General features: G+C 44.3%; 1 protein-coding gene across 1 annotated transcript; it reads left to right on the top strand.

The window, feature by feature from the left end:
- The first annotated feature begins 10,650 nt into the window (after nt 1–10,650).
- Nucleotides 10,651–16,670, top strand: LOC115055761 (uncharacterized). Its single transcript, XM_029521776.1, has 8 exons — nt 10,651–10,702; nt 10,906–10,949; nt 11,108–11,202; nt 11,294–11,455; nt 11,561–11,757; nt 11,956–12,079; nt 15,225–15,415; nt 16,427–16,670. The coding sequence occupies exons 3-8, from the start codon at nt 11,191–11,193 to the stop codon at nt 16,668–16,670; spliced, it is 930 nt and encodes a 309-aa protein (XP_029377636.1). The 5' UTR covers nt 10,651–10,702; nt 10,906–10,949; nt 11,108–11,190.
- The last annotated feature ends 2,016 nt before the right edge of the window (nt 16,671–18,686 follow it).

The following is an 18,686-nucleotide window of genomic DNA, read 5'->3' as shown; positions in this document are numbered from 1 at the left end:
TGAAAATAGGTCAGTGTTGGCAGCTGTGGATAATGTGTCCCAGGCCTGGCCTGTGGTCCAGCATGCTGCTCGCCATATTTAACACCCTTTGTGCCATCCTCTCGGCACTAATCTGTCTTTTCACTGAGTGTTAAAATTAATTTGTAGTGATTTCTATGAGGGCACAGGAATCGTTAGGGACCCTCAAAGGGGATACCAAGTGGACAGGTTGCCAGTAGTGTGCCTTTGTTACTGGTCTGCCCCTTTCTTTGAAATGCCTGTCTGATGAAGCTCAGATGCTCTGGCCGGGGACATCACAGTGACCATACTGTGAAAAACATCTCATTGACAAAGACAAATCCAGCAACTGCGAACAACACCACAGACCGGATTCCAAAACTGCCCGAGTCAGAGGCCAGCCTTCGTTGCTCAGTGATGTATCATGATCATCTTTGCTGGCTCTGAAATTAGTGATAAAACATAACTTAATTTGACGTTATTTCATCAAAGCTATCACAACAGTGCACGTCCCAAAGGAGAACATCAGTGAAAAAAGATAACCGTATCACTTCAGAGTGCTCAACATTTACACAAGCTTGTGTTCCCATGGGAAAATTGTAGACACAACAGTTTAGCTGAAGCAGCTTTATAGTGGAGCACACGATACTAATAACTGTGCAGAGAGAGTTGGGAAAAGGACTAACCATGGAGAGAGTCAGTGGAATCTATCTCTTGTAAAGCAGGTTTGTGTGAGCAGACTCTGTGGCTCACGTCTTCTGTCTTCTCTTCCCTCTTTCACTTTAATCTTTCTCTCAGTGTGTATCTCTCTCTTCCCCTGACACGTAAACTGCCTCTGGCTGCCAAGCCCCTGACTATTTAACATGAGGGGAGAATTAATGACACAAACATTTCTGGTGTCTGCCGGAGTGTGGACTCCTTTTCCCCGTCAGTCTCACTCTCACTGCATAAAAACAGGATAAACCGATAAACTTAAGAGAAAGTAGGGAAACTGAAAGGTGGAGAGAAAAGGACAGAAAATGAATAAAAGAGAGAGGAGGATGGCTGTGGGTGGATGTGGTGGGAGAGTTCCTCTCATCAAATTAAACTTCCATCACCGTCAAAGACACACTCAGATTCCAGCAAGCCAATCAGCCAATCTAAGACAAATGATTTTGTTGAGCTTTCCTGCCACACTGGGCGTGGGAACAGCACAGATTCTCATAAAAAAGAGAGCCTGTAAATTATTTCCCTCCTGCTTCAAAGACTTGAACAACAAAAAAGGTTTGTGTTTATGTGCAGCGTTTCTGTGTAGTTGTCTTAGAGTCCGTCGGTCTTGGCTGGCTTCTACTGTGCATGAGAGTCTAAACAGCATTTGGGATCTGCTTATGTGTGATGGTCAGAAGCAAAATAGAAAAAAGGTGCATTCTCATAAGTAAATAAAAATGTTCAAGGGTCATTCCAACTGTGAAGGGGGTCCTGATGCGTTTTCTTTTTCTTTCTGTTTTCAAGGCAGTGTTTTGATCAAAGCCATTTGTAGGGCCGCTTTCCTCTCCTCACCCCCACGCGCCACCCGCCCAACCACCTACAACCCCCAGAACCACGTCTGCCTTGCTGCTGCTAATCATTGGTGGTCTCCTGACTGCCAACAGTAATTGATTAGGGAGCGGAGGACTGGCGGGTGAGGGGAGGGGGTGGAGGGGAAAGTTCACCGCTGAAGTTCTCAAGGTCACTGCCCTCTCCCACCCTCCCCCCCTGCCAAACTACTTTTCTCATGCTCTAAGGTATCAGCCACTGGGGGAAACTGCAAATATTTGGCACACTTGGTCCAACTTCCAAGAGGTTTGGTGGCGGCGAGTGCAAACAGGAAGATCTGTGTAAGCAAGATGGACGCATCTGTTTAAGAGAAACTCGGGGGTGAAAAGGCTCGATTCGTGACGTGTTGATTTATCTGTTGAATCGGGGACTCAACATCCTCAGTTGAATATGCTTATTTTCGCAGACCCCCCTGGCTGCTCTGAGAAGGCCGCCGTGTTGTTTGGCCCTCTGTGGTTGCTCAACATCCTCGGCAATATAAAGAGGGTTGTGGATGTTATTCCGAAGTAATAACTGCCTCCAATTCTCCTGGTTCCACAGGAAGAGGTGACATTCCTTGCCTCTGGAAAGTGAGTCATGCTGCTGTCTTGTTTAGTAAGTGCAGTTGCAGCCTGGTCACAGTATTCTCCTCTTCTGTGAATCAGAGATGAGAAAAAAGCCTAATTTTCCTTCTGTTTTGTGAGTCTGTGTGGGAGTTCTCCAAACAGGGTCATGTTCACCAACTGGTCCAGCCCATAGTCTGATTATGGACGAGGCCCAGATTCTCGATGCCTATGGAAACATGACTGTCACAGGAAATGTTCAACATGTTTCACGGTGCTGCAACTGAGAAGAGTGGAGGGTGTTTCAGAAAGGAGCCCTCCCAGAGCCGAGGGCTGCTGTTGATGTTGGCTGCACGGCCGTCTGGGGGCCGTCCAGCATCTACCACTCTCTGGATGTGAGACCAGTAAAAACACATTCGGAGCATGCTCAGAGCCTCGTTGACCTGCGTCTGGACATGCAGACTAAAACACAGAGTGCAATGAAGGCCGGTGATGCAAGTATACGAATGCATGTAGAAAGTCACACATACCCCAGGAGGCGAAGTTAAAGATAAATAATTAGAAAAAGGTTTACCATGTGCATCGTCACTCAGAGAGTGAAGACCAGTGGGTTTCAACGTCTGCCTCACTCACCTCTCCCACAAATGGCCCCTGGCTATGGCAGCTGTGAAGCATTCATCTTTGTCTGCTCTGTCACTTACACTGCCCCTCAACATTTATCATGAGGAACTCATTTTTTCATAAATCTGCCAGTAAGGTCACAGATTTTCAGCTAATTTCAAACACAACCCGTAAAATGCAGATGGAGCATTAGTCCTACATATATCTTTTTGTTCCCCTACCACTTGTGTATATTCAAACAACATGTAAGGGGGATTATGACAAAACTTGATATTGTTGCAAATACCAGATCAAGATATCATGAAAGCTGGCCTCATTGGCTGCGAATGAAAAGCACTTGTGAGGTTTAACTTTATCCAGACTTGTGAATACCAGAGGAGGTTGTTCTAAGAAGTGGTGGGTTCTGTTTTATGTCGTGTTGGTGTTGTGGATCTGCTCTCTACTGCCCCCCTTTGTTGCACATGCAGAATTGACCAGGATTATGTCACAGGCGCCTAGTTAAAATGCCCCATTATGCTTTGTGGTTTAACAATGCGCAATCATTCAATTTACATACATTATACTTTTTTTTTTTTTACTTGAATGCTTAATGTCAAAAATGGTTTGCAGCTGTTTTTAAGTGAAGTCCAGGTTTCCTTTCTCTGATGCACGTCCTCACCTCTCTAAATGTACTGCATCTCTCTTTTTTTTTTTGCTTTCCTGTGTCAACTCTCGAATCCACAATAATTTTTTCAGCTGCTGTTAATTTTGAGCCCTTGTTCTATTTTCCCCAGTGGGAACCATCCTGCGAGTTTCTGAGTGACATGGGTATAAAAGCACTTTTCACTCTGCTACAAAATCCTCATCCTCGCACTAAGTCTGTCAATAGTCGGCCAGCCTCCAACTGAAATCACCTTGTCACGCTGTAGTTTGTGCCTAGCAACAGAGTCTCTCTGGAACTTTACCACCTGGAAAGTTCAGGGAAGCTAGGAAAACAGAAAGCTCTGCTTCGGCCTCTATCTGCTGCCAGTGTGCAGAAAGCGTGATACTGCCCACCAACAAATTGTTTAGCTTAATTTGAAATATTTATTATGTCTGAGGTCAGCTTTTATTTGGGAAAAAATAGTCAGTGTTGTTAAAAGCCCAATTAAGGCAACCTTTGTGGTAGATTTTAATTCAAACATAGAGCTGAGGTTTCCATATGAATGTGGGTAATATAATACATAGGCACTTACTTTTATAACTGAAGAAAGATATGTTGAATAACTTTAGCACTCTGGGAAGTTAATCTGGCTTTCTTACAGTATTGGCAGGTAAACATCTTGGCCTTTTTAAAACTAGGGGCTAACTTTAAAAAAGGATGGGGGGGGCATGGAGCAAAGCTAAAGAAACAAACAGCGGTAGCTTCCTTTTCACTCCAAAGAGAGAACGCCTGACAAGACAATGATACTGCTGGAGGGGCAATTATGTACCCCAGCCTACTGTCACATTTGGGCGTGAGAAAAAAAACATGGATATCATCTTTTCATACAAGCCGTCGATGTGGGTGGTGTGGCCAAAGGGTTTTAAGCTGATGCTGGATGACTTATCGTGCGGCAGAGAACAGGATGGGGCCTGTAGAACGAAGGCAATGTCATCTGATTCTTATGTGGGTTGTATGAATCAAACATCCGCCTGCCCATATTCTCACCTGTTTCCAAACATGCTGCGAGTCCTCACAGATGAACCGGAAAGGGATCGAGCATGACTAATAGTATAATCACGTGCCTGGACACATGCACCCATGTACACGCATGTTTAGCCATACTAATGCATGAAAGATTTTATTCCTGGTAATTTAATTATCTTCCTATTATCTAGATCACATATTGTTTGTGCAAAGATTTAATTCTGGCAGGGTTTTGCTGTTTTATAACAGCACCTTTGAAACCAAAGATGGATCTTTACTGATGCTGCTTAACATATCAAAGCATGCTGATTAAATACAGCATTCATTTCAAGTGCTCACCTGACCCTGCAAACACGAATCGGTCCATTCTTTCCACCGCTCTCCAAAGCAACACCTACAGCAGATGGCTGTTTGCATCGTGTGCAGTAGCTGTGGCTTCCAGTTGCAGTTATTTATGTCCCAGAGGAGGGGATGCTTGTTTACGTCCTCGAGATTTATCTGATCGAGCTGAAGAATGGTGCATTGAACAGTGTAGGCTGTTTGTGGTCACCACTGCAGCCGCCACTATGGAAAGTGATAATGCAGAGAAGCGGAGGCCTCGAAGTCGCCCGTGGAAAAAGACATCTCTGCGCCTTTCATGCAGGCTGCTCTGCTGCTGGTGTGTGCAAGCTGTGGAGGAGGATCCTCCTCTGCAGGAGCAGGAAATGAAGATTAATGGGGGCCCTCAACATCTACACTCGGATCAACGGGGATCAGGTAAGAGGGAGGCTATCCAGATTACAGAAGAGGATCTGGGAATAGTTAACGCCAACTTCAGCCTGCTTGACGAGGGCCCCCAGACCCAGAGGACCAGCTCGGCCCGCTCAGTCAGCTCTGTGTCTGCCTGCCCAAGGGCCCAGACGCGACTGAGGCCTCTGTCTTCACTCCCTATACAGACTCAGGCCAAAGCAGACATCATTCTTTCCAGCAGGGAGGAGGATGACCAAGATGAGGAAGACCTACTGCTGTGTGAAAGTGACACTCACAGCACACCGGTTTTCTTGACAACACCCGTCATTAATCTGATCCCACCCACCCCCTCTGACGTCGCAGACAACGATCAGTTCTTTGACATTAATTCAGAGGAAAGTGTGACGCACACGTCTGGCAGTGATGGAAGCTCTGCTGCTAGTGACCAGGACAGTTATGAAGAAAAGACAGAAAATGTGGAGGCAGAGGAGCTGAAGGAGGGATTCACACCAGCTGAGAAAAGGCTCGACAGTGATGGTGCAGCTGAGCCTGAAGAAGGCCTGAGCGAGGCTGTGCCGAGAAAAGAGCGACATAAACAGAAAGCAGTGCCTGTGTTCTTACCAAGCATCTTCCAGGTGGCGCCTCTCACTGAGTATCCTCGGACAAGTGAGTGATAACATCCTCAGAGCCATTTCTCTGAACGTATTGTAGGAAATGCAACCATCTGTTTCCCTCCAAGAAGATTAACATCTGCGGTAGTGCGACAATGTTTAGCCCAGTTATGAAGCTTTGACTGCCACATAAGAATGACACTAACACATGACAGCGCCATCACTGTTATTAACAACACACTAAGTGACAAAAACAATGGCTATCTTGGTTTCTTTCTCTCACAGGGAGCTTCAACACAGGAATAAATCTTTTGCCGTTTACTGAGCACGACTTGGGTGAGTTTCCTGAGGTAAATTAGCAAGGTGTTTGAATCGTAAACCTCTCTGTTTCCATTTAGGGAAACTCTAGGTGAGAGGTAAATGGCACCAGATGATGGTTTACTTGGTCCAGCTGTTGAGCTCATGTGTTGCCTCTTCGTTTTGATCTCAGTCCCCTTTCAGATGAAATTGCAGTCATTATGTGACATGGCTACAGTACCTCGAACGTCTCCTTTGGGAGCTGCAGAAGTTCCCCTTTGTTGGAATCCCTTTTCAGCCATTGTGTGTATTCCCAGTGCATGGCTGGGCAGGCGGTTCCCAGGTTTTGGGTTCCTGTGACTCAGCATGCTCTCCTCCCTCAGTCGTCTTTCAAAGAGCTTACTTTCTTTTCAAACCAGCGAAGGACAATAACACTGGATACGATAAGCATCACATTTGCCTATCCGTTACATAAATGTGCTGAAAAGTTCGGACTCGAAAGCTCGGCTTTGTCCGTGTGTATAGGTGTCCATGTTTGTCACCTACCAAACCAGGAGTGCTCAGTCTGTATGTGTGTGTGTGTGCGTGGGGATACAATGTGAATGTGCTGACCAGTCGAGGGTGAGAGAGCTCACTCATGCTGAGCCACGTCAGACTGGGAACAATGTCCATCTCTCCATTACTGCTGATTTCACCCTTTAAGGCAACATCAGCTTGTATCCAAAAGCCTGCCCTAAATTTCCTGTCCTCATATGTTTTGATTGGGCTTTTCCTGGACGAGGCTGCACTGCTGCCCTCCATTACCGTTCTCAGACATCTCTCCGTCTTGCGTACCTTCTCCCAGGCACAGTGAAAAAGTTACGGACTGACTGGAAGTTATTTTCTCAGAGTTTCAAAGAGGTGATGAAGAGAGTGCCAGCTCGTTGCCCCCCCCCCCTCCTTGTACTCCACTGTCTCTCCAGGACCCAGACAAGATTCCACTGCTGACACACATAAACCAATTACACTGTCTTATCTGATTCTGACTCCATCTGAACTCCCATCCATGTCAAACCAGCCTTTCAGAAGCAGGCCCCTGAAATGAAAAACATGTGTTTAAGAAATTAGGCAGATTTTTTTTCTTTTGCTTGTAAACTATTTGAAAAGACTACTGTTTGTTCTGAAGGGTAAAGGGGTGTGTTGGGGGGGTCCTGATACTTCAATTTGTGACAGTATAGAAGTTAAAGTAGTTAGAACTGAGACATTGCTCAGTGACACCGATGTCGTAGTGAAATGCAAACATTCCAATTGCATCTCGATCACATAACGGCCTGAGAAAAAAAAAATGGGGCCAAGCTCCGGTGCCATATTCTCAGCCCCATTCGTCTTGCTTGTTATGATAGCGGAAAAAAAAAAAAAAAAGCTAGATCTGCTTGCTGACCAAGTGACATTTGGAAAATGTAAGAATATGTGCTTTCTGTGGGAAAGAACTCAGATTGTCAGAGAAGTATGTCATCAACCAGACAAACGTTAGTCTGTCTGACAGGTTGCCAAGCAACTCCATCTAGCTGTGTCCAGTATCAGCACCGTCTAATGTGCTGCAAATAGGCATGGTGACCTGAGTGCCAGAAAAAGTAAGAGGCCTTGAGCCATTAGGGCAAAGTGACTTAGAAGTATGAAAACTATTTTATTGGACTTTATTGAGCTGTTTGTTTTAGCATACTCACTAAATATGTCTATATGAGATGCATTCTTATGCACTTGAGTTATTTTCTCTGTTTCACACGCAGATGATCTGAGCAACAGAGATGCGAGCTGCTCCGACGTGCTTCCTCACGACGCCAACATGGACACATTCACTCATCAACAGGTACAAAGGCCATGCTATTCAACCTCTTTGCCCAAAAGGTTTTCGCATGATATCTTTATACTGTCCATCACATGTTCCATCAATGTCCAACAAGGCCCACAGAGGCACCTTTAATGTATTTAAAGTTATCTACACAGAGACACTACACATTCCTGGAATGTATGTACTTTATCTGATTTAGACTGACAGTATTACGACTCATGACGTAAAAATACTGGCAGCCTATAAATCGATTAGATTAGACTTTAGCCTAATGTTAACTGAGACACGTTTTACGTGACAGAAGCTGATAACTCGCTCCTGCAGTCCTGGGGACACGCTGACCAGGAGCGCCACATTCCATGCTTTCACCCACAGCACAGACCGACACCAGGAAGAGAAAGGGTCAGCACTGCAACGACGCATAACCGTCGGTGAGTCCGGTCGCATCGTAGCTTATGGAGAAACAAGATGGTTCTAATAATAAATAGCTGCTATATTTGATATTTTTCTGTCTGTTTTCCTTGTGCCCCTTTCGTGCAGCATCATATATGCCTCAGTCTACGGATCAGAATGGAAACTTCCCAGAGAAGGTACTATAAACCATCAAAGCGGGGCCTTCAGGGTGGCATCAGCACACAGCCCAGCGCTGCTGCAATTACAGAATATGCTCTGTTTATATTTCCCAGCTCCCTTGATCTGTCAAAGCAATGACTCTGCAAATAGTCTCTGGATTTTTGTCTTTGTGTCCAGGATTTGCTAAGCAAGATTGCTCGTATCCTTAGCGATCTGTCTGTTAGCCGAAACACAAAACGGAAAGAAAAAGAAAACTTTTTTCCTCAAGTCTTGTACTTATCATCTCCACACATTATCAGCAGTCTAATTTAAATCTGGTACTCCTGAGTTATTTCTCTGAAGCAGCCACCCCTCAGTCTAAAGCTATACACTGGTACCCCAAATTGGACCAAATGACATAAACTATGGATTATTTATGTGGTGACTGTGGTGAATTATGATCTAATAGGGCCCCCCCCTCCCAAGAGTCTCTGTGTCTTTCTGTGTTTTAACGTAATAGCAAAACCTCTAAGACAAGGAAAACCTCACACTCCAATTTATCTAATCACTCCACAGTCACCTTATAAAGCCTCCACTGGCAGCAGGGAACTCTAGTTTTCTTCCCAGGAACACCATAAACAGACATTCTGTGACTCAGGCAACAATTACACAGAAACCTGTGTTTAGGCTTCCTGCTTAAGTAAACATTTCTTTGTCTTTTTCAAAAATTTGTTTACAGTTAAGCACACAAATGCATTTATTTGCTCAAATATGTCGAAGCACGGATATCCAACGCAGTCAGACTTTCTTTCACTGAATCAGCAGCAGAGACAATGAAGAAGCTGCCTCAGAGCTTAATGGTGTTTTGTCTTGATCCCTCGCCGCCCACTGAGGTTTTTGCATGCAGCAATTTGAATCATCTTTGAGCACTATGTCTCACTATGCTGGCAATTACCAGAAAACAAACTAAATAAATATATAAACTGCATATAACTGTTCCACATCTCAAAACCAGAGCACACTTGCTTCGTGCCCATGCAAAGTCTGGTATAAGCAGCAGATATGTAACCGCACCTTCTCTCCAGGTGGTGGACAGGCAAGTAGCCAAACCCCTCGGGCAGCTGAACACAGATGAAGTTTGCCAGTGGTTTACCAATATTGGACTGAAGAAATGCCTCCCTTTCATCAGAGGTAAAACACACTCTTCTGTCTCCTCTCCCTGCCTTGTGGCGCTAGGGAGAGGAAGAAATTGCCAATACTGTTTATCTGTAGCGCACATCAAATGACTTATTACTTTCTTTTTTATTAACAACACAAAGTTGACGTCATAATGAGGAGATGATGATGATGTTAAAATAAACCTGTCACCTAATAAGTATAAATCACTTACTATCATTAATATCACTGAAAGCAGTTTTCCAGTATCCTTTCATTAACAAATTGTTTAGCCTTTGAACTTGATTAAATTACTTTCCTGAAACGCATTCACTTCTACAATGGAAATAAATTGGTGATTTCAATGAGCAATTTAAATGAGACCATTTTGTGAAGTTGCTTAAAGCTAATATAATGCTGTAAAGCAACGGCAACACTTGAATGTTTAGATCAGTGACATAAATGTCACTTAAACATGTCCAGTTGAAATATAAAACTGCATTCAATTATGCAGACAGTTGCAAAAACAGGCTTGATTTTATGTTTGTCTGTTCCTGTTTCTTAGGGATTACAGTTTACGGATTGTTTTTTTTTTTTTTTTTTCCCCAAAACATGCACTGTAGGTGTGTGACTCAATGTTTCCCTTTCAGAAGCTAAACTGTGTGGTGCAGACATGGTCTCAGTAGATGTGAACACTTTGGAGGTCCTTCATATCACCACAATGGAAGACAGAGAGCAGCTGCTGTCAGCCATTTACAACGAGCTGCACCCCCCCAGCACCATCACCCAGAGACTGGACTCTCTGCTTGGTACATTTTCATTTTCACAACTCGCCTAATATTGTGCAAATGAAGACATTTACTGCCACTTCTTCTGTAATAGAATCCTTGCGGCCCAATAATGTTGAATCATTCACTGCAACATCGGTGTCTATGAGCAAATCCGAGTCCTCTCCTCATGTGAGCTGCCTGAGAATGAGCCGGCGCTCCCTCAAACTCAAGTAAGGCCTCCACTTGCACTCAATATCTCCAAAACCTACCAAAAATCTGCAACATTTTTTAATCACTTGACTTTTTCCATTATAGAAACAACAGCGACAACATGGCACTAAAGAGCCCTCGGTTGATAGAGATCACAATTAATGGTGAGTGAAGATGGAGTGAAAGTTTATGAATTGAGAAAATAGAGGAAATTCCACAAACATTCCCTCTATATATACGGTTACACCATGCATCACTAAGCCCGTGGGAGCGGTATAGCTTTTACTATCACAATGGGCACTTATTCAACGACAACTTTCACAAAATAACGCTGCATTTCCTCTAATTATCATCCTGGTGTTTCCAGCATCAGAGCGGATCGTTCATCTCAGAACCCCAAAGGAAACAACGGTGGGAAAAATCATGGATTCGTGTATTAAAATGCTGGGAGTGACAGAAGACAAGAGTCTGTTCAGACTGACAGAAAAGCAAGGCGTGTAATTCATGATTTCAACCACACAAAGTACTCCTAATTACACGCAGTGAATAATTTATCCTTTCATTTCAAGGTTGTTCAGACGAGCTCCCACTCGATCAGCAGATTGGCAGCCTGCTGTCATCACCATCAGAGAACAGACAGTTGGAGCTGTATATGTGTAAAATGGTAGCTTATTTAAACATAGAAATTATCCACAATCGGGCTGCATGCTACAGAAAAAGCCACATAATATTTCCACTGTACTTGTGCATAATAGGCAAAATCAACAGCCGCTGCCTCCCAAAATAGTCCAGATGTCAGCAGCTCCAGTGAAAATGGTAATATCAACAAAAACGTCCAGGGGAACAAGCCAGCAAAGGAAGAGAGGATCCGGGAGCTGAACCAACAGGTGGACTCACTGCAGAATGTCATCTTGCAGGTTGCTATCCCTGTTAGACTGCACCTACAGCTACATGCATGATTGACAGTGACATTTCTAATTCATTTTTTGTTATGTATAATGATATCCCCTTCAACCCCAAAGGTCCAGGAGATCCACCACGGCCTGGTAGCGTTTTGTTCAGAGTTAAAGAGCATGGATGTAGATGTGAACGTAAACAAGCTTGGCTCTGCTGAGCTGAAGCAGAGACTGGAGCTGGTCAAAAGCCAACTGAACGACAAGAGGCAGAGCCTGCAGACCCTCAGAGGCAGCATTAACAACTCAGCCACTCTCAAGAAGAGGTAGGTGGACTGTTAATGAGCAGTTTATTCAACAATACATAAAATTCTGAATGTAAATGTGGTTAGGTGTCGTATATGAAGGTGCTGCAAACGTAAATGTATGTAAACTAAAGTTGAACTTGCACATGTAACTTCAAACGATGTAAACCACATTGCGTGTCTTTGACCTTTTCTAAACGGGGGCCTCCTGCCACTCAGGCAGTTGGAAGTTCGCCTCTTGGAAAAGATGAAGCTGAACTGCCAAGTGTTCAAGGAGGAAATTTCCATGGTACATCTAAACCGACAGCTGGCGCACCTACAAAATGCTCTGCAGGAAAACAAGGTACCATCAAACAACCTGTGTTTACCTGAAAATTCTGGTTGTGAGCATGGCATCAAATCAAATCCCTTTACTTGCCAAGAGCTCTCAGTGGACAGTTACAAACTGTCGCTTGACTTCAAGCGTCTGCTCCCCCCATCCTTTTAGATTGGACATACACACTGACTCACACAGCATCTGGTGTTATTAAGTGTAATAACAAGACGGGGTGGGACAGAGCTGGCTGGTTAGCGTGGTAAAATTCAGCAGATGTCTCAGAGATACAGTGGAGGCAGCTCTTGGTCATGACATGATCCCTGCGGCTCCTTCACCCGCTGTTGATCGTGTTTGTTCATTTTTTAACATTCAAAATTGAATTTCTGATTTGATTTTGGACATCGCACCTTTTAAAGTAGCCAACATCTTCCATGGACTCTTTGCACCAACGCAGGATTAAACTCATTCATTCTGGATTTCATTTAAAAACAGCAGTTATACCAAAATGTGGGAAAGCTTCCTGGTCTGAGTCAGGGAATGTTTTGACTGCTAAAAATATACAATGAGAAACTAAGACTTGCACCAAAACAACGCTGGTTACTGAGAGAAGTATGTACAGTATGGGCCACTAAAATTAGTTAGTACTTCTGAAAAAGGAACGGTCAAATTTGGTGTTCTGCCGGCCGTCCTGTCTCTGTCTCTAACAATCAGAACATCAGAACAACTAAACTGAGGCTGAAATTTGACTAGATTCTTCCTCAGCAAGTAAATACTGTACCAACCAGAGCACCGGATGGAAAATGGGAAGTTCATATTTGATCTTTTAATTGTTCGACAGTGGCGTTAACACCCACTTAAGGAAGATGAAAACAGCTTCCTGATGTGGTCGGCCATTATTCAACAGCATTGTGTCAATCACCTTTGATCTTCTCTTTACTGTTCGTCTGACTGACAACACAATGCTCCTTTCAGTGCCGTCTGTTTCGTTAAGCTGTGCAGTTGGTGCCGTTGTGAGAATGGGCACACAGGGCTGAGTGAAGTCCTTTGGATGAACACGCACTTTTCCTGAGAAAATGATGTTTAGCTCTGACATCCGAGAGCCTGTGACCATACCGACAATGGAATGTGTGTGACAAAAGCCACTGGGAGAGTGCAATGGAGAAATGGGCCAGCATGTGTAAGACTATCTGCATCTATCCCCGGAGGAGCCCACTTCTTTTTTAATGTGGCTCTTTTATCCTGTTGGAGAAGCCCTAACGAGTTGCCATGAAAGGACACACGCGGCTCCAGCTTTGAAAGGTGCCCCGTGTCACATTGCCGCCCCGGGGCCACACTTTTTTAGGTGCTGAGTTTGTGGGAAAAGCAGCAGCGCTAATGTTTATCATATGACCTAATCAGAGTTAACACACAGGTCAGAACTGAGGAGCAGTCTGGGAACTGATGGAGCTGTTGCTCTAATAAGGAGCAGACCGCCCTGTGTTTGGTCTTGTAGGCTGCCCCGCATTACAGACAATAAGGAAATATTTCATCATCGGCAGTCTAATCTCTAGGATCTATTGCAACTGGATAGCATCAATAAAGGAGCTGAGAGAGAAGGACAAAGAGAAACAGAGGCAGAGAGTGGAGGGGGGGAGGGGAAGGACAACAAATAACGGAAATGATTTTAAATAAGCGGTTAAACTTGGACAACTGAAAACTTCAGAAAGACTATTAAAGAGGGGAAATTGGGAGAATTATTTTTTCACCCACTCCTTAGTCTCATAGGGTCTTTAAGGACGGATTGAGGTCTGAGAAAAATCTGCCACCTCTTTGCCACAACATGCCCCAGAGTTTAAGAAAAGCATAGAGAGTCTCCAGTTTCTATATGGAAAGAGCCCTGATACAAGTTGCAGTTGATCTGTGTGGTTAAAATTGACTCCCATTACTCTGTCCACCATTTTCTAGCCCGAAGTTGATTATGTTAGAGAGTTCTGCTGTTAGGGCAGCCAAGACGTCCACATTCAGAGTGACAGCACTGACTTCAGAGCAACTAATACCCATCAATGTAAATGAAACACAATCCCATCCACTTAGCATTTATGGCTGCGCTGTCACAGAATCTTTTCTCACACAGTCCTTTTACAGAGCACGTCGTAGCTGGGGGAAGGGGGGGGGGGCACAAACTCTTTAGTCAACTTCACATTCACATTAACCCTCCTGGGTGAGGACGCTTCCCATCTCACCTTTGTGATGTCCAGCAGTGGTGGTGGTTTTAACCGCCTGCAATCAGTCCACAAGGATCCGTGCCCTTTGTCTGGCCCAGGTAGGTTCGGCTTTGGTCGGATCCTGCGGATAAACAAGGAGAATATGAAGAGAAAATTCCTCTTGCCTCTTGGCGTGTGTCCAAAATTTTAAGGCAAACTTAAAATGGAAAACGATGAGTATTATAGTGAGAAGTCTCAAGGGTCTTCAGACCCGTTTCCGTAGATATATCCTGTCTGGCCCACTTGTCTGAGCAGAAAGCAGCCTTCGCTCTGACCCCTGACCCCTGCAGGGCGGCATCTATTGCTGCAAGGCATTCACACGCCATTCAGAGGGGGGAGGGAGGGGTGGTGGGGTGTGGGGCTAGAGTGTGTGTGCGTGTCTTTGGGGGGGGTCTTATGCCAAGAGGCTGGATAAGGGACCATTGGAATTCAGTGGTCAGACTCACAAGTTAGATCTGATCCCTGCGAGCTACTTCTGGTGTGATCTCTTCCAGCTAATCATTACATCTTGGTGGTCTCTTGGCTTTGACGCTGCCTCGGTCTTATCTCCTGCGGACTAGTGGCATCTGTCATCTTTGTGGCCTCAGTCCGAGATATACGATAACTAAGTTAGTGTAACACAACTTTGAACATTTCAAAGATCCTCTGAATCTCAACACTGTTTTGATTTATCTAACAACAACATGAGGTACTTTACTTTCAAGGCAACATTTCTGAAAGAATTGTTTTTAATAGTGAAAAATACACTTATTTTTCTTCTTTCCAAAAGTTAGGTGACAGATAAAGAGATCTAGCGTACGTATGTATGTAAGTTTTAATTGGTTAACTGACATTTTGACATAAGGTGGATATTAAAGTGTGATGAGCTGAAGTTTTTGCAGTTAAGCAGTCTGCACGCTTTGCATTAGTGAATCTGTTTCTGAATTCAGGAGAAAGCGCAGAAGAGTCTGGCCATCGGTAGCCTGAGCCAGCTGGTGTCACCGCAGTGTCCCGCCATGCTGCTTATTGTTCAGGTGAACCACGGACCCGGCGGCTACTATGGCTTTGCGTGCCGCTACACAGAGGGCAGTGGACTGGTGGTGGTGGAGGTGGACAACACTCCCCTCTGTGTGGATGACAGGTAACGCACGAAAACCATTTTAAAAGACGATTTCAAAAATGCTTCACTTCAAAAAAAGCTTTGTTTGTTTGCACAGAGGCCACTTAATGAGAGCAACACTCAGTGTGTCACTCATTACACCCATTTTTTTCATCACTATTTTTCATTGTTTGGTCGCCATGGAGACCCGTCAGATATCAGCCCCAAAACAAGCAAGCACTGTAATGTAATACTTGGATGCAGAATAGAGTGAAATTGAGCAGATAAAAGAGTCTCATATAATTAAGCAGTTACAACATTTCTACAAATACATACTTAGATACCCAACGCTGACACACACACACACACACACTCACTCTACTTACCATGTCTGTGGGGACCCACCATTACCAGAATGCATTCCTTTGCTTCTAACTCTAATCTTGCTAACCTTAACACTCATGACTGAATGCCTAACCTCTAACCCCAAAACCGAGTCTTAACCTTCTGACAACCATCTCAAGTTATTGGGTCCCCACAACAACGACAGGCACCTGGTTATCAGAGCCCACGAATATAGTTAAAACTTCAAGCCTCAGTCTGCGTTCACATATTGCACCTGTGCCAATGCTCTTTACGTAGCTACCAAAAAAAATATAAAAGGTTTGTTGTTTCCCTGTCGGGTTAATCTGGGTGGCTATAAATAAAAACTAATGATGGGAATTTTTTAATGAGCATTGCCTAAAGTTGATGGCTTTAATATTTCATGCCCTGCGATTTGTGAATTCTTTGATATTGTTTGGCGCTTGTTAAATAAGCATTACAGAGATCCCGACTTTACCTGCAGTAGGAGTGCTGGCATATAAACATTAGATACTTTAAAGGATCTGAGATAAATTTCCCCGTCAGCTACAAGCACAATACGCTCTTTCTTTTATCAAAGCAAAAGTCATGAATATATTTTTAGTTTAGAAAACCGAATGAGACGATGCTGGATTTCTGCTTCTACGGTCTGATATGTGAATGTGGGTGTGGGTGTGATTGACCTTGTAGACTGGTGGAGGTGAATGGCGTACTCGTGGTCAACTCTACACAGGAAGAGCTGAATAACCTCCTGCTACAGGGACCCAGCGCTCAAATTGTTGTTCTTCGCCAGCCCCCGCCTACACTCGCCTCCCAGCAGGACCCTCCGCTCCTGCAGCACATGGTCAACCCTGATCCCATGCAAACAATCTGCCCAGATAGGGATGTAGTCACCATGGAAACCCCTCCACAACGGAGAGTGATGGCCATCTGACGATATGACTCGGAGAAACAACCACTGGAGACTGACGGAGACTTTTCTTATTTCATTTCATACCTCCATATGTGAACATGTTTTTGGCACATATTTTGGCAAAAGTTCTGCATACATTGTTGGCACATGGCTCTTAGTTTGGAATTTCAAATAGCCATATGACTGTTTTTACTTATAAAGCTGCACCATATGGATATCGCTTTGTTCTCAGCAGATAGTAAAAATGTGTAATCCATACTGTTTCAATGTAGGCATTGTTCAAGGAGCAAAATGTTATGGGAAAACAAAGCTAAGAACACAAACAAAGGCTACATTCATTTCTTTTTTCTCTCTACTTGGATATCTCCCTGTTTTACATCATGTTTTTGGCATGAGGGAAAATGAAAAAGAAGAAACACTTCAACAGATAGAGGCTTTGCTCCACCGGATATGTGATAAGCATTTCTTTTTAAGCATTCAGAAACAATGTGAGCCTGATGAGGACTCTGCACAGTTCACCTTTTTTTAGGCTCAGACAGAACTGGATAGAGTCAGAAACTATGTGACGTAGAATAAAAGGCACATTGGCACGTTTACTGTGTGCAGATTAGACACTGAGATGGCCCGGATCAGTGTTCAGGGAAGAGAACTTCTTCAGAAAAAGAATAACATGTCCCTTTTGTACGTTGTAATGTAATCCACTGTGCTGTAGGAATAAACCCTTGGGCCCGGAAATGCCTCATTTCTCAGCCTCGTTCTCCCTCGTTAAGTGGCAGTGGATCATGTAAGTCTGACAGAAAAAACAGCACAAGCTCTACCAAAGCCTGACCCAGACCTCTGAGGTCCAAAGAGCCTGAGAGGAGAAGTGATGAGACCGATTTGACTTTGACTTTAATGAGAAAGGTCTCAGGTCAAACACCAATACATTTGTGAATTAATGGTTTTGAAATCAAAGGCAAATGAGCTCTATGTAATCCAGATGAGATGAGAGAGATGGTATTGCCAAATAGACCCAGAGGGAGGGAGGAGTACGATGCTGGCAAACCGGAGATTTGAGAGGCTTAGTCGCAGACATGGGAAATTGAAGTCAACCATGCCACAACATATTCATTTACTCACTGACACAGATGAACCATAATGGCATACCTCAGGGAGTGTAACTATATAGTGAAAAGTTATCCAAAACCGCAAAAACACTGCAATGGTAGAGTATACACTTCAGAGAGAGAAATGGAGAGAACAGACAGGGAGAGGAAGAGACAAAGAAAAATTTACAATCACGATCATGTCAAAATAACCCTGCAACAGGGACTGAGGTCAATCCAGTCTATTCTTCCATTCAGAGCTGAGAGACGGGGGGAGAAATTCATAGCTCAGCAAAGTCAAGCCACACAGAGACAGAAGGCAGAGGAGAGAATGTGTCATGGCTGCCTTTATGGAAATAAATTAACACTGGAGAAAATGAGACAAAATCCTATAAACACTGCCGCTGGCAAGACTAGAAAGACACCATGGGATTCCCAGTGACGAACACAACCCAGAACACACACCAGCAGGCTTTGATTCTTCAACTATAAACCACTGCAAGCTGTCAATCTAAGAAGCAGAAGAAATCCATCAGGGTGAGTAATTGACGTGACGCCATGAAAGCGTCAAAACTTTTCAAATATGCCGTCAAATCAAGAGATTAACCACATCATCCAACACTCTACTGTATGGTAGTGAGGAACATCTGCAGTGAGTCTGAACTTCACAGTGGCCTCTTCCTGGACTTCCAAGGCGCCTCAGGTTGACCTGAGCGGTACCTGACACATAGTGGCACCGAGCGAGCTACGCTCCATCTGGTTTGCCTTAGCAGCCTCTGTAAAGCTACATCCAGCACACACTGATAAGCTCTCCGGCTGGATTTCTCTCTTTTTGCCCGGTGAGCCCCAGCTTTTCCCTCCTCAAACCCCCCCTCCCCTCATCCCTCCCACCTCCTTCGACTCTCTAACCACCCCATGACATTTAAGGGTGCCTGGCATCCGTTTGAAGTGG

This window comes from Echeneis naucrates, chromosome 15 (assembly GCF_900963305.1).
Source record: "Echeneis naucrates chromosome 15, fEcheNa1.1, whole genome shotgun sequence".
Lineage (NCBI taxonomy): Eukaryota > Metazoa > Chordata > Actinopteri > Carangiformes > Echeneidae > Echeneis > Echeneis naucrates.
This window is presented reverse-complemented; position numbering and strand designations above follow the sequence as displayed.

Coding starts and splice junctions, on each gene's coding strand:
- LOC115055761 (XM_029521776.1), top strand. Junction 11,456..11,560: donor TGCAGAATGTCATCTTGCAG/GTTGCTATCCCT, acceptor TCAACCCCAAAG/GTCCAGGAGATCCACCACGG. Junction 11,758..11,955: donor TCAGCCACTCTCAAGAAGAG/GTAGGTGGACTG, acceptor CCTGCCACTCAG/GCAGTTGGAAGTTCGCCTCT.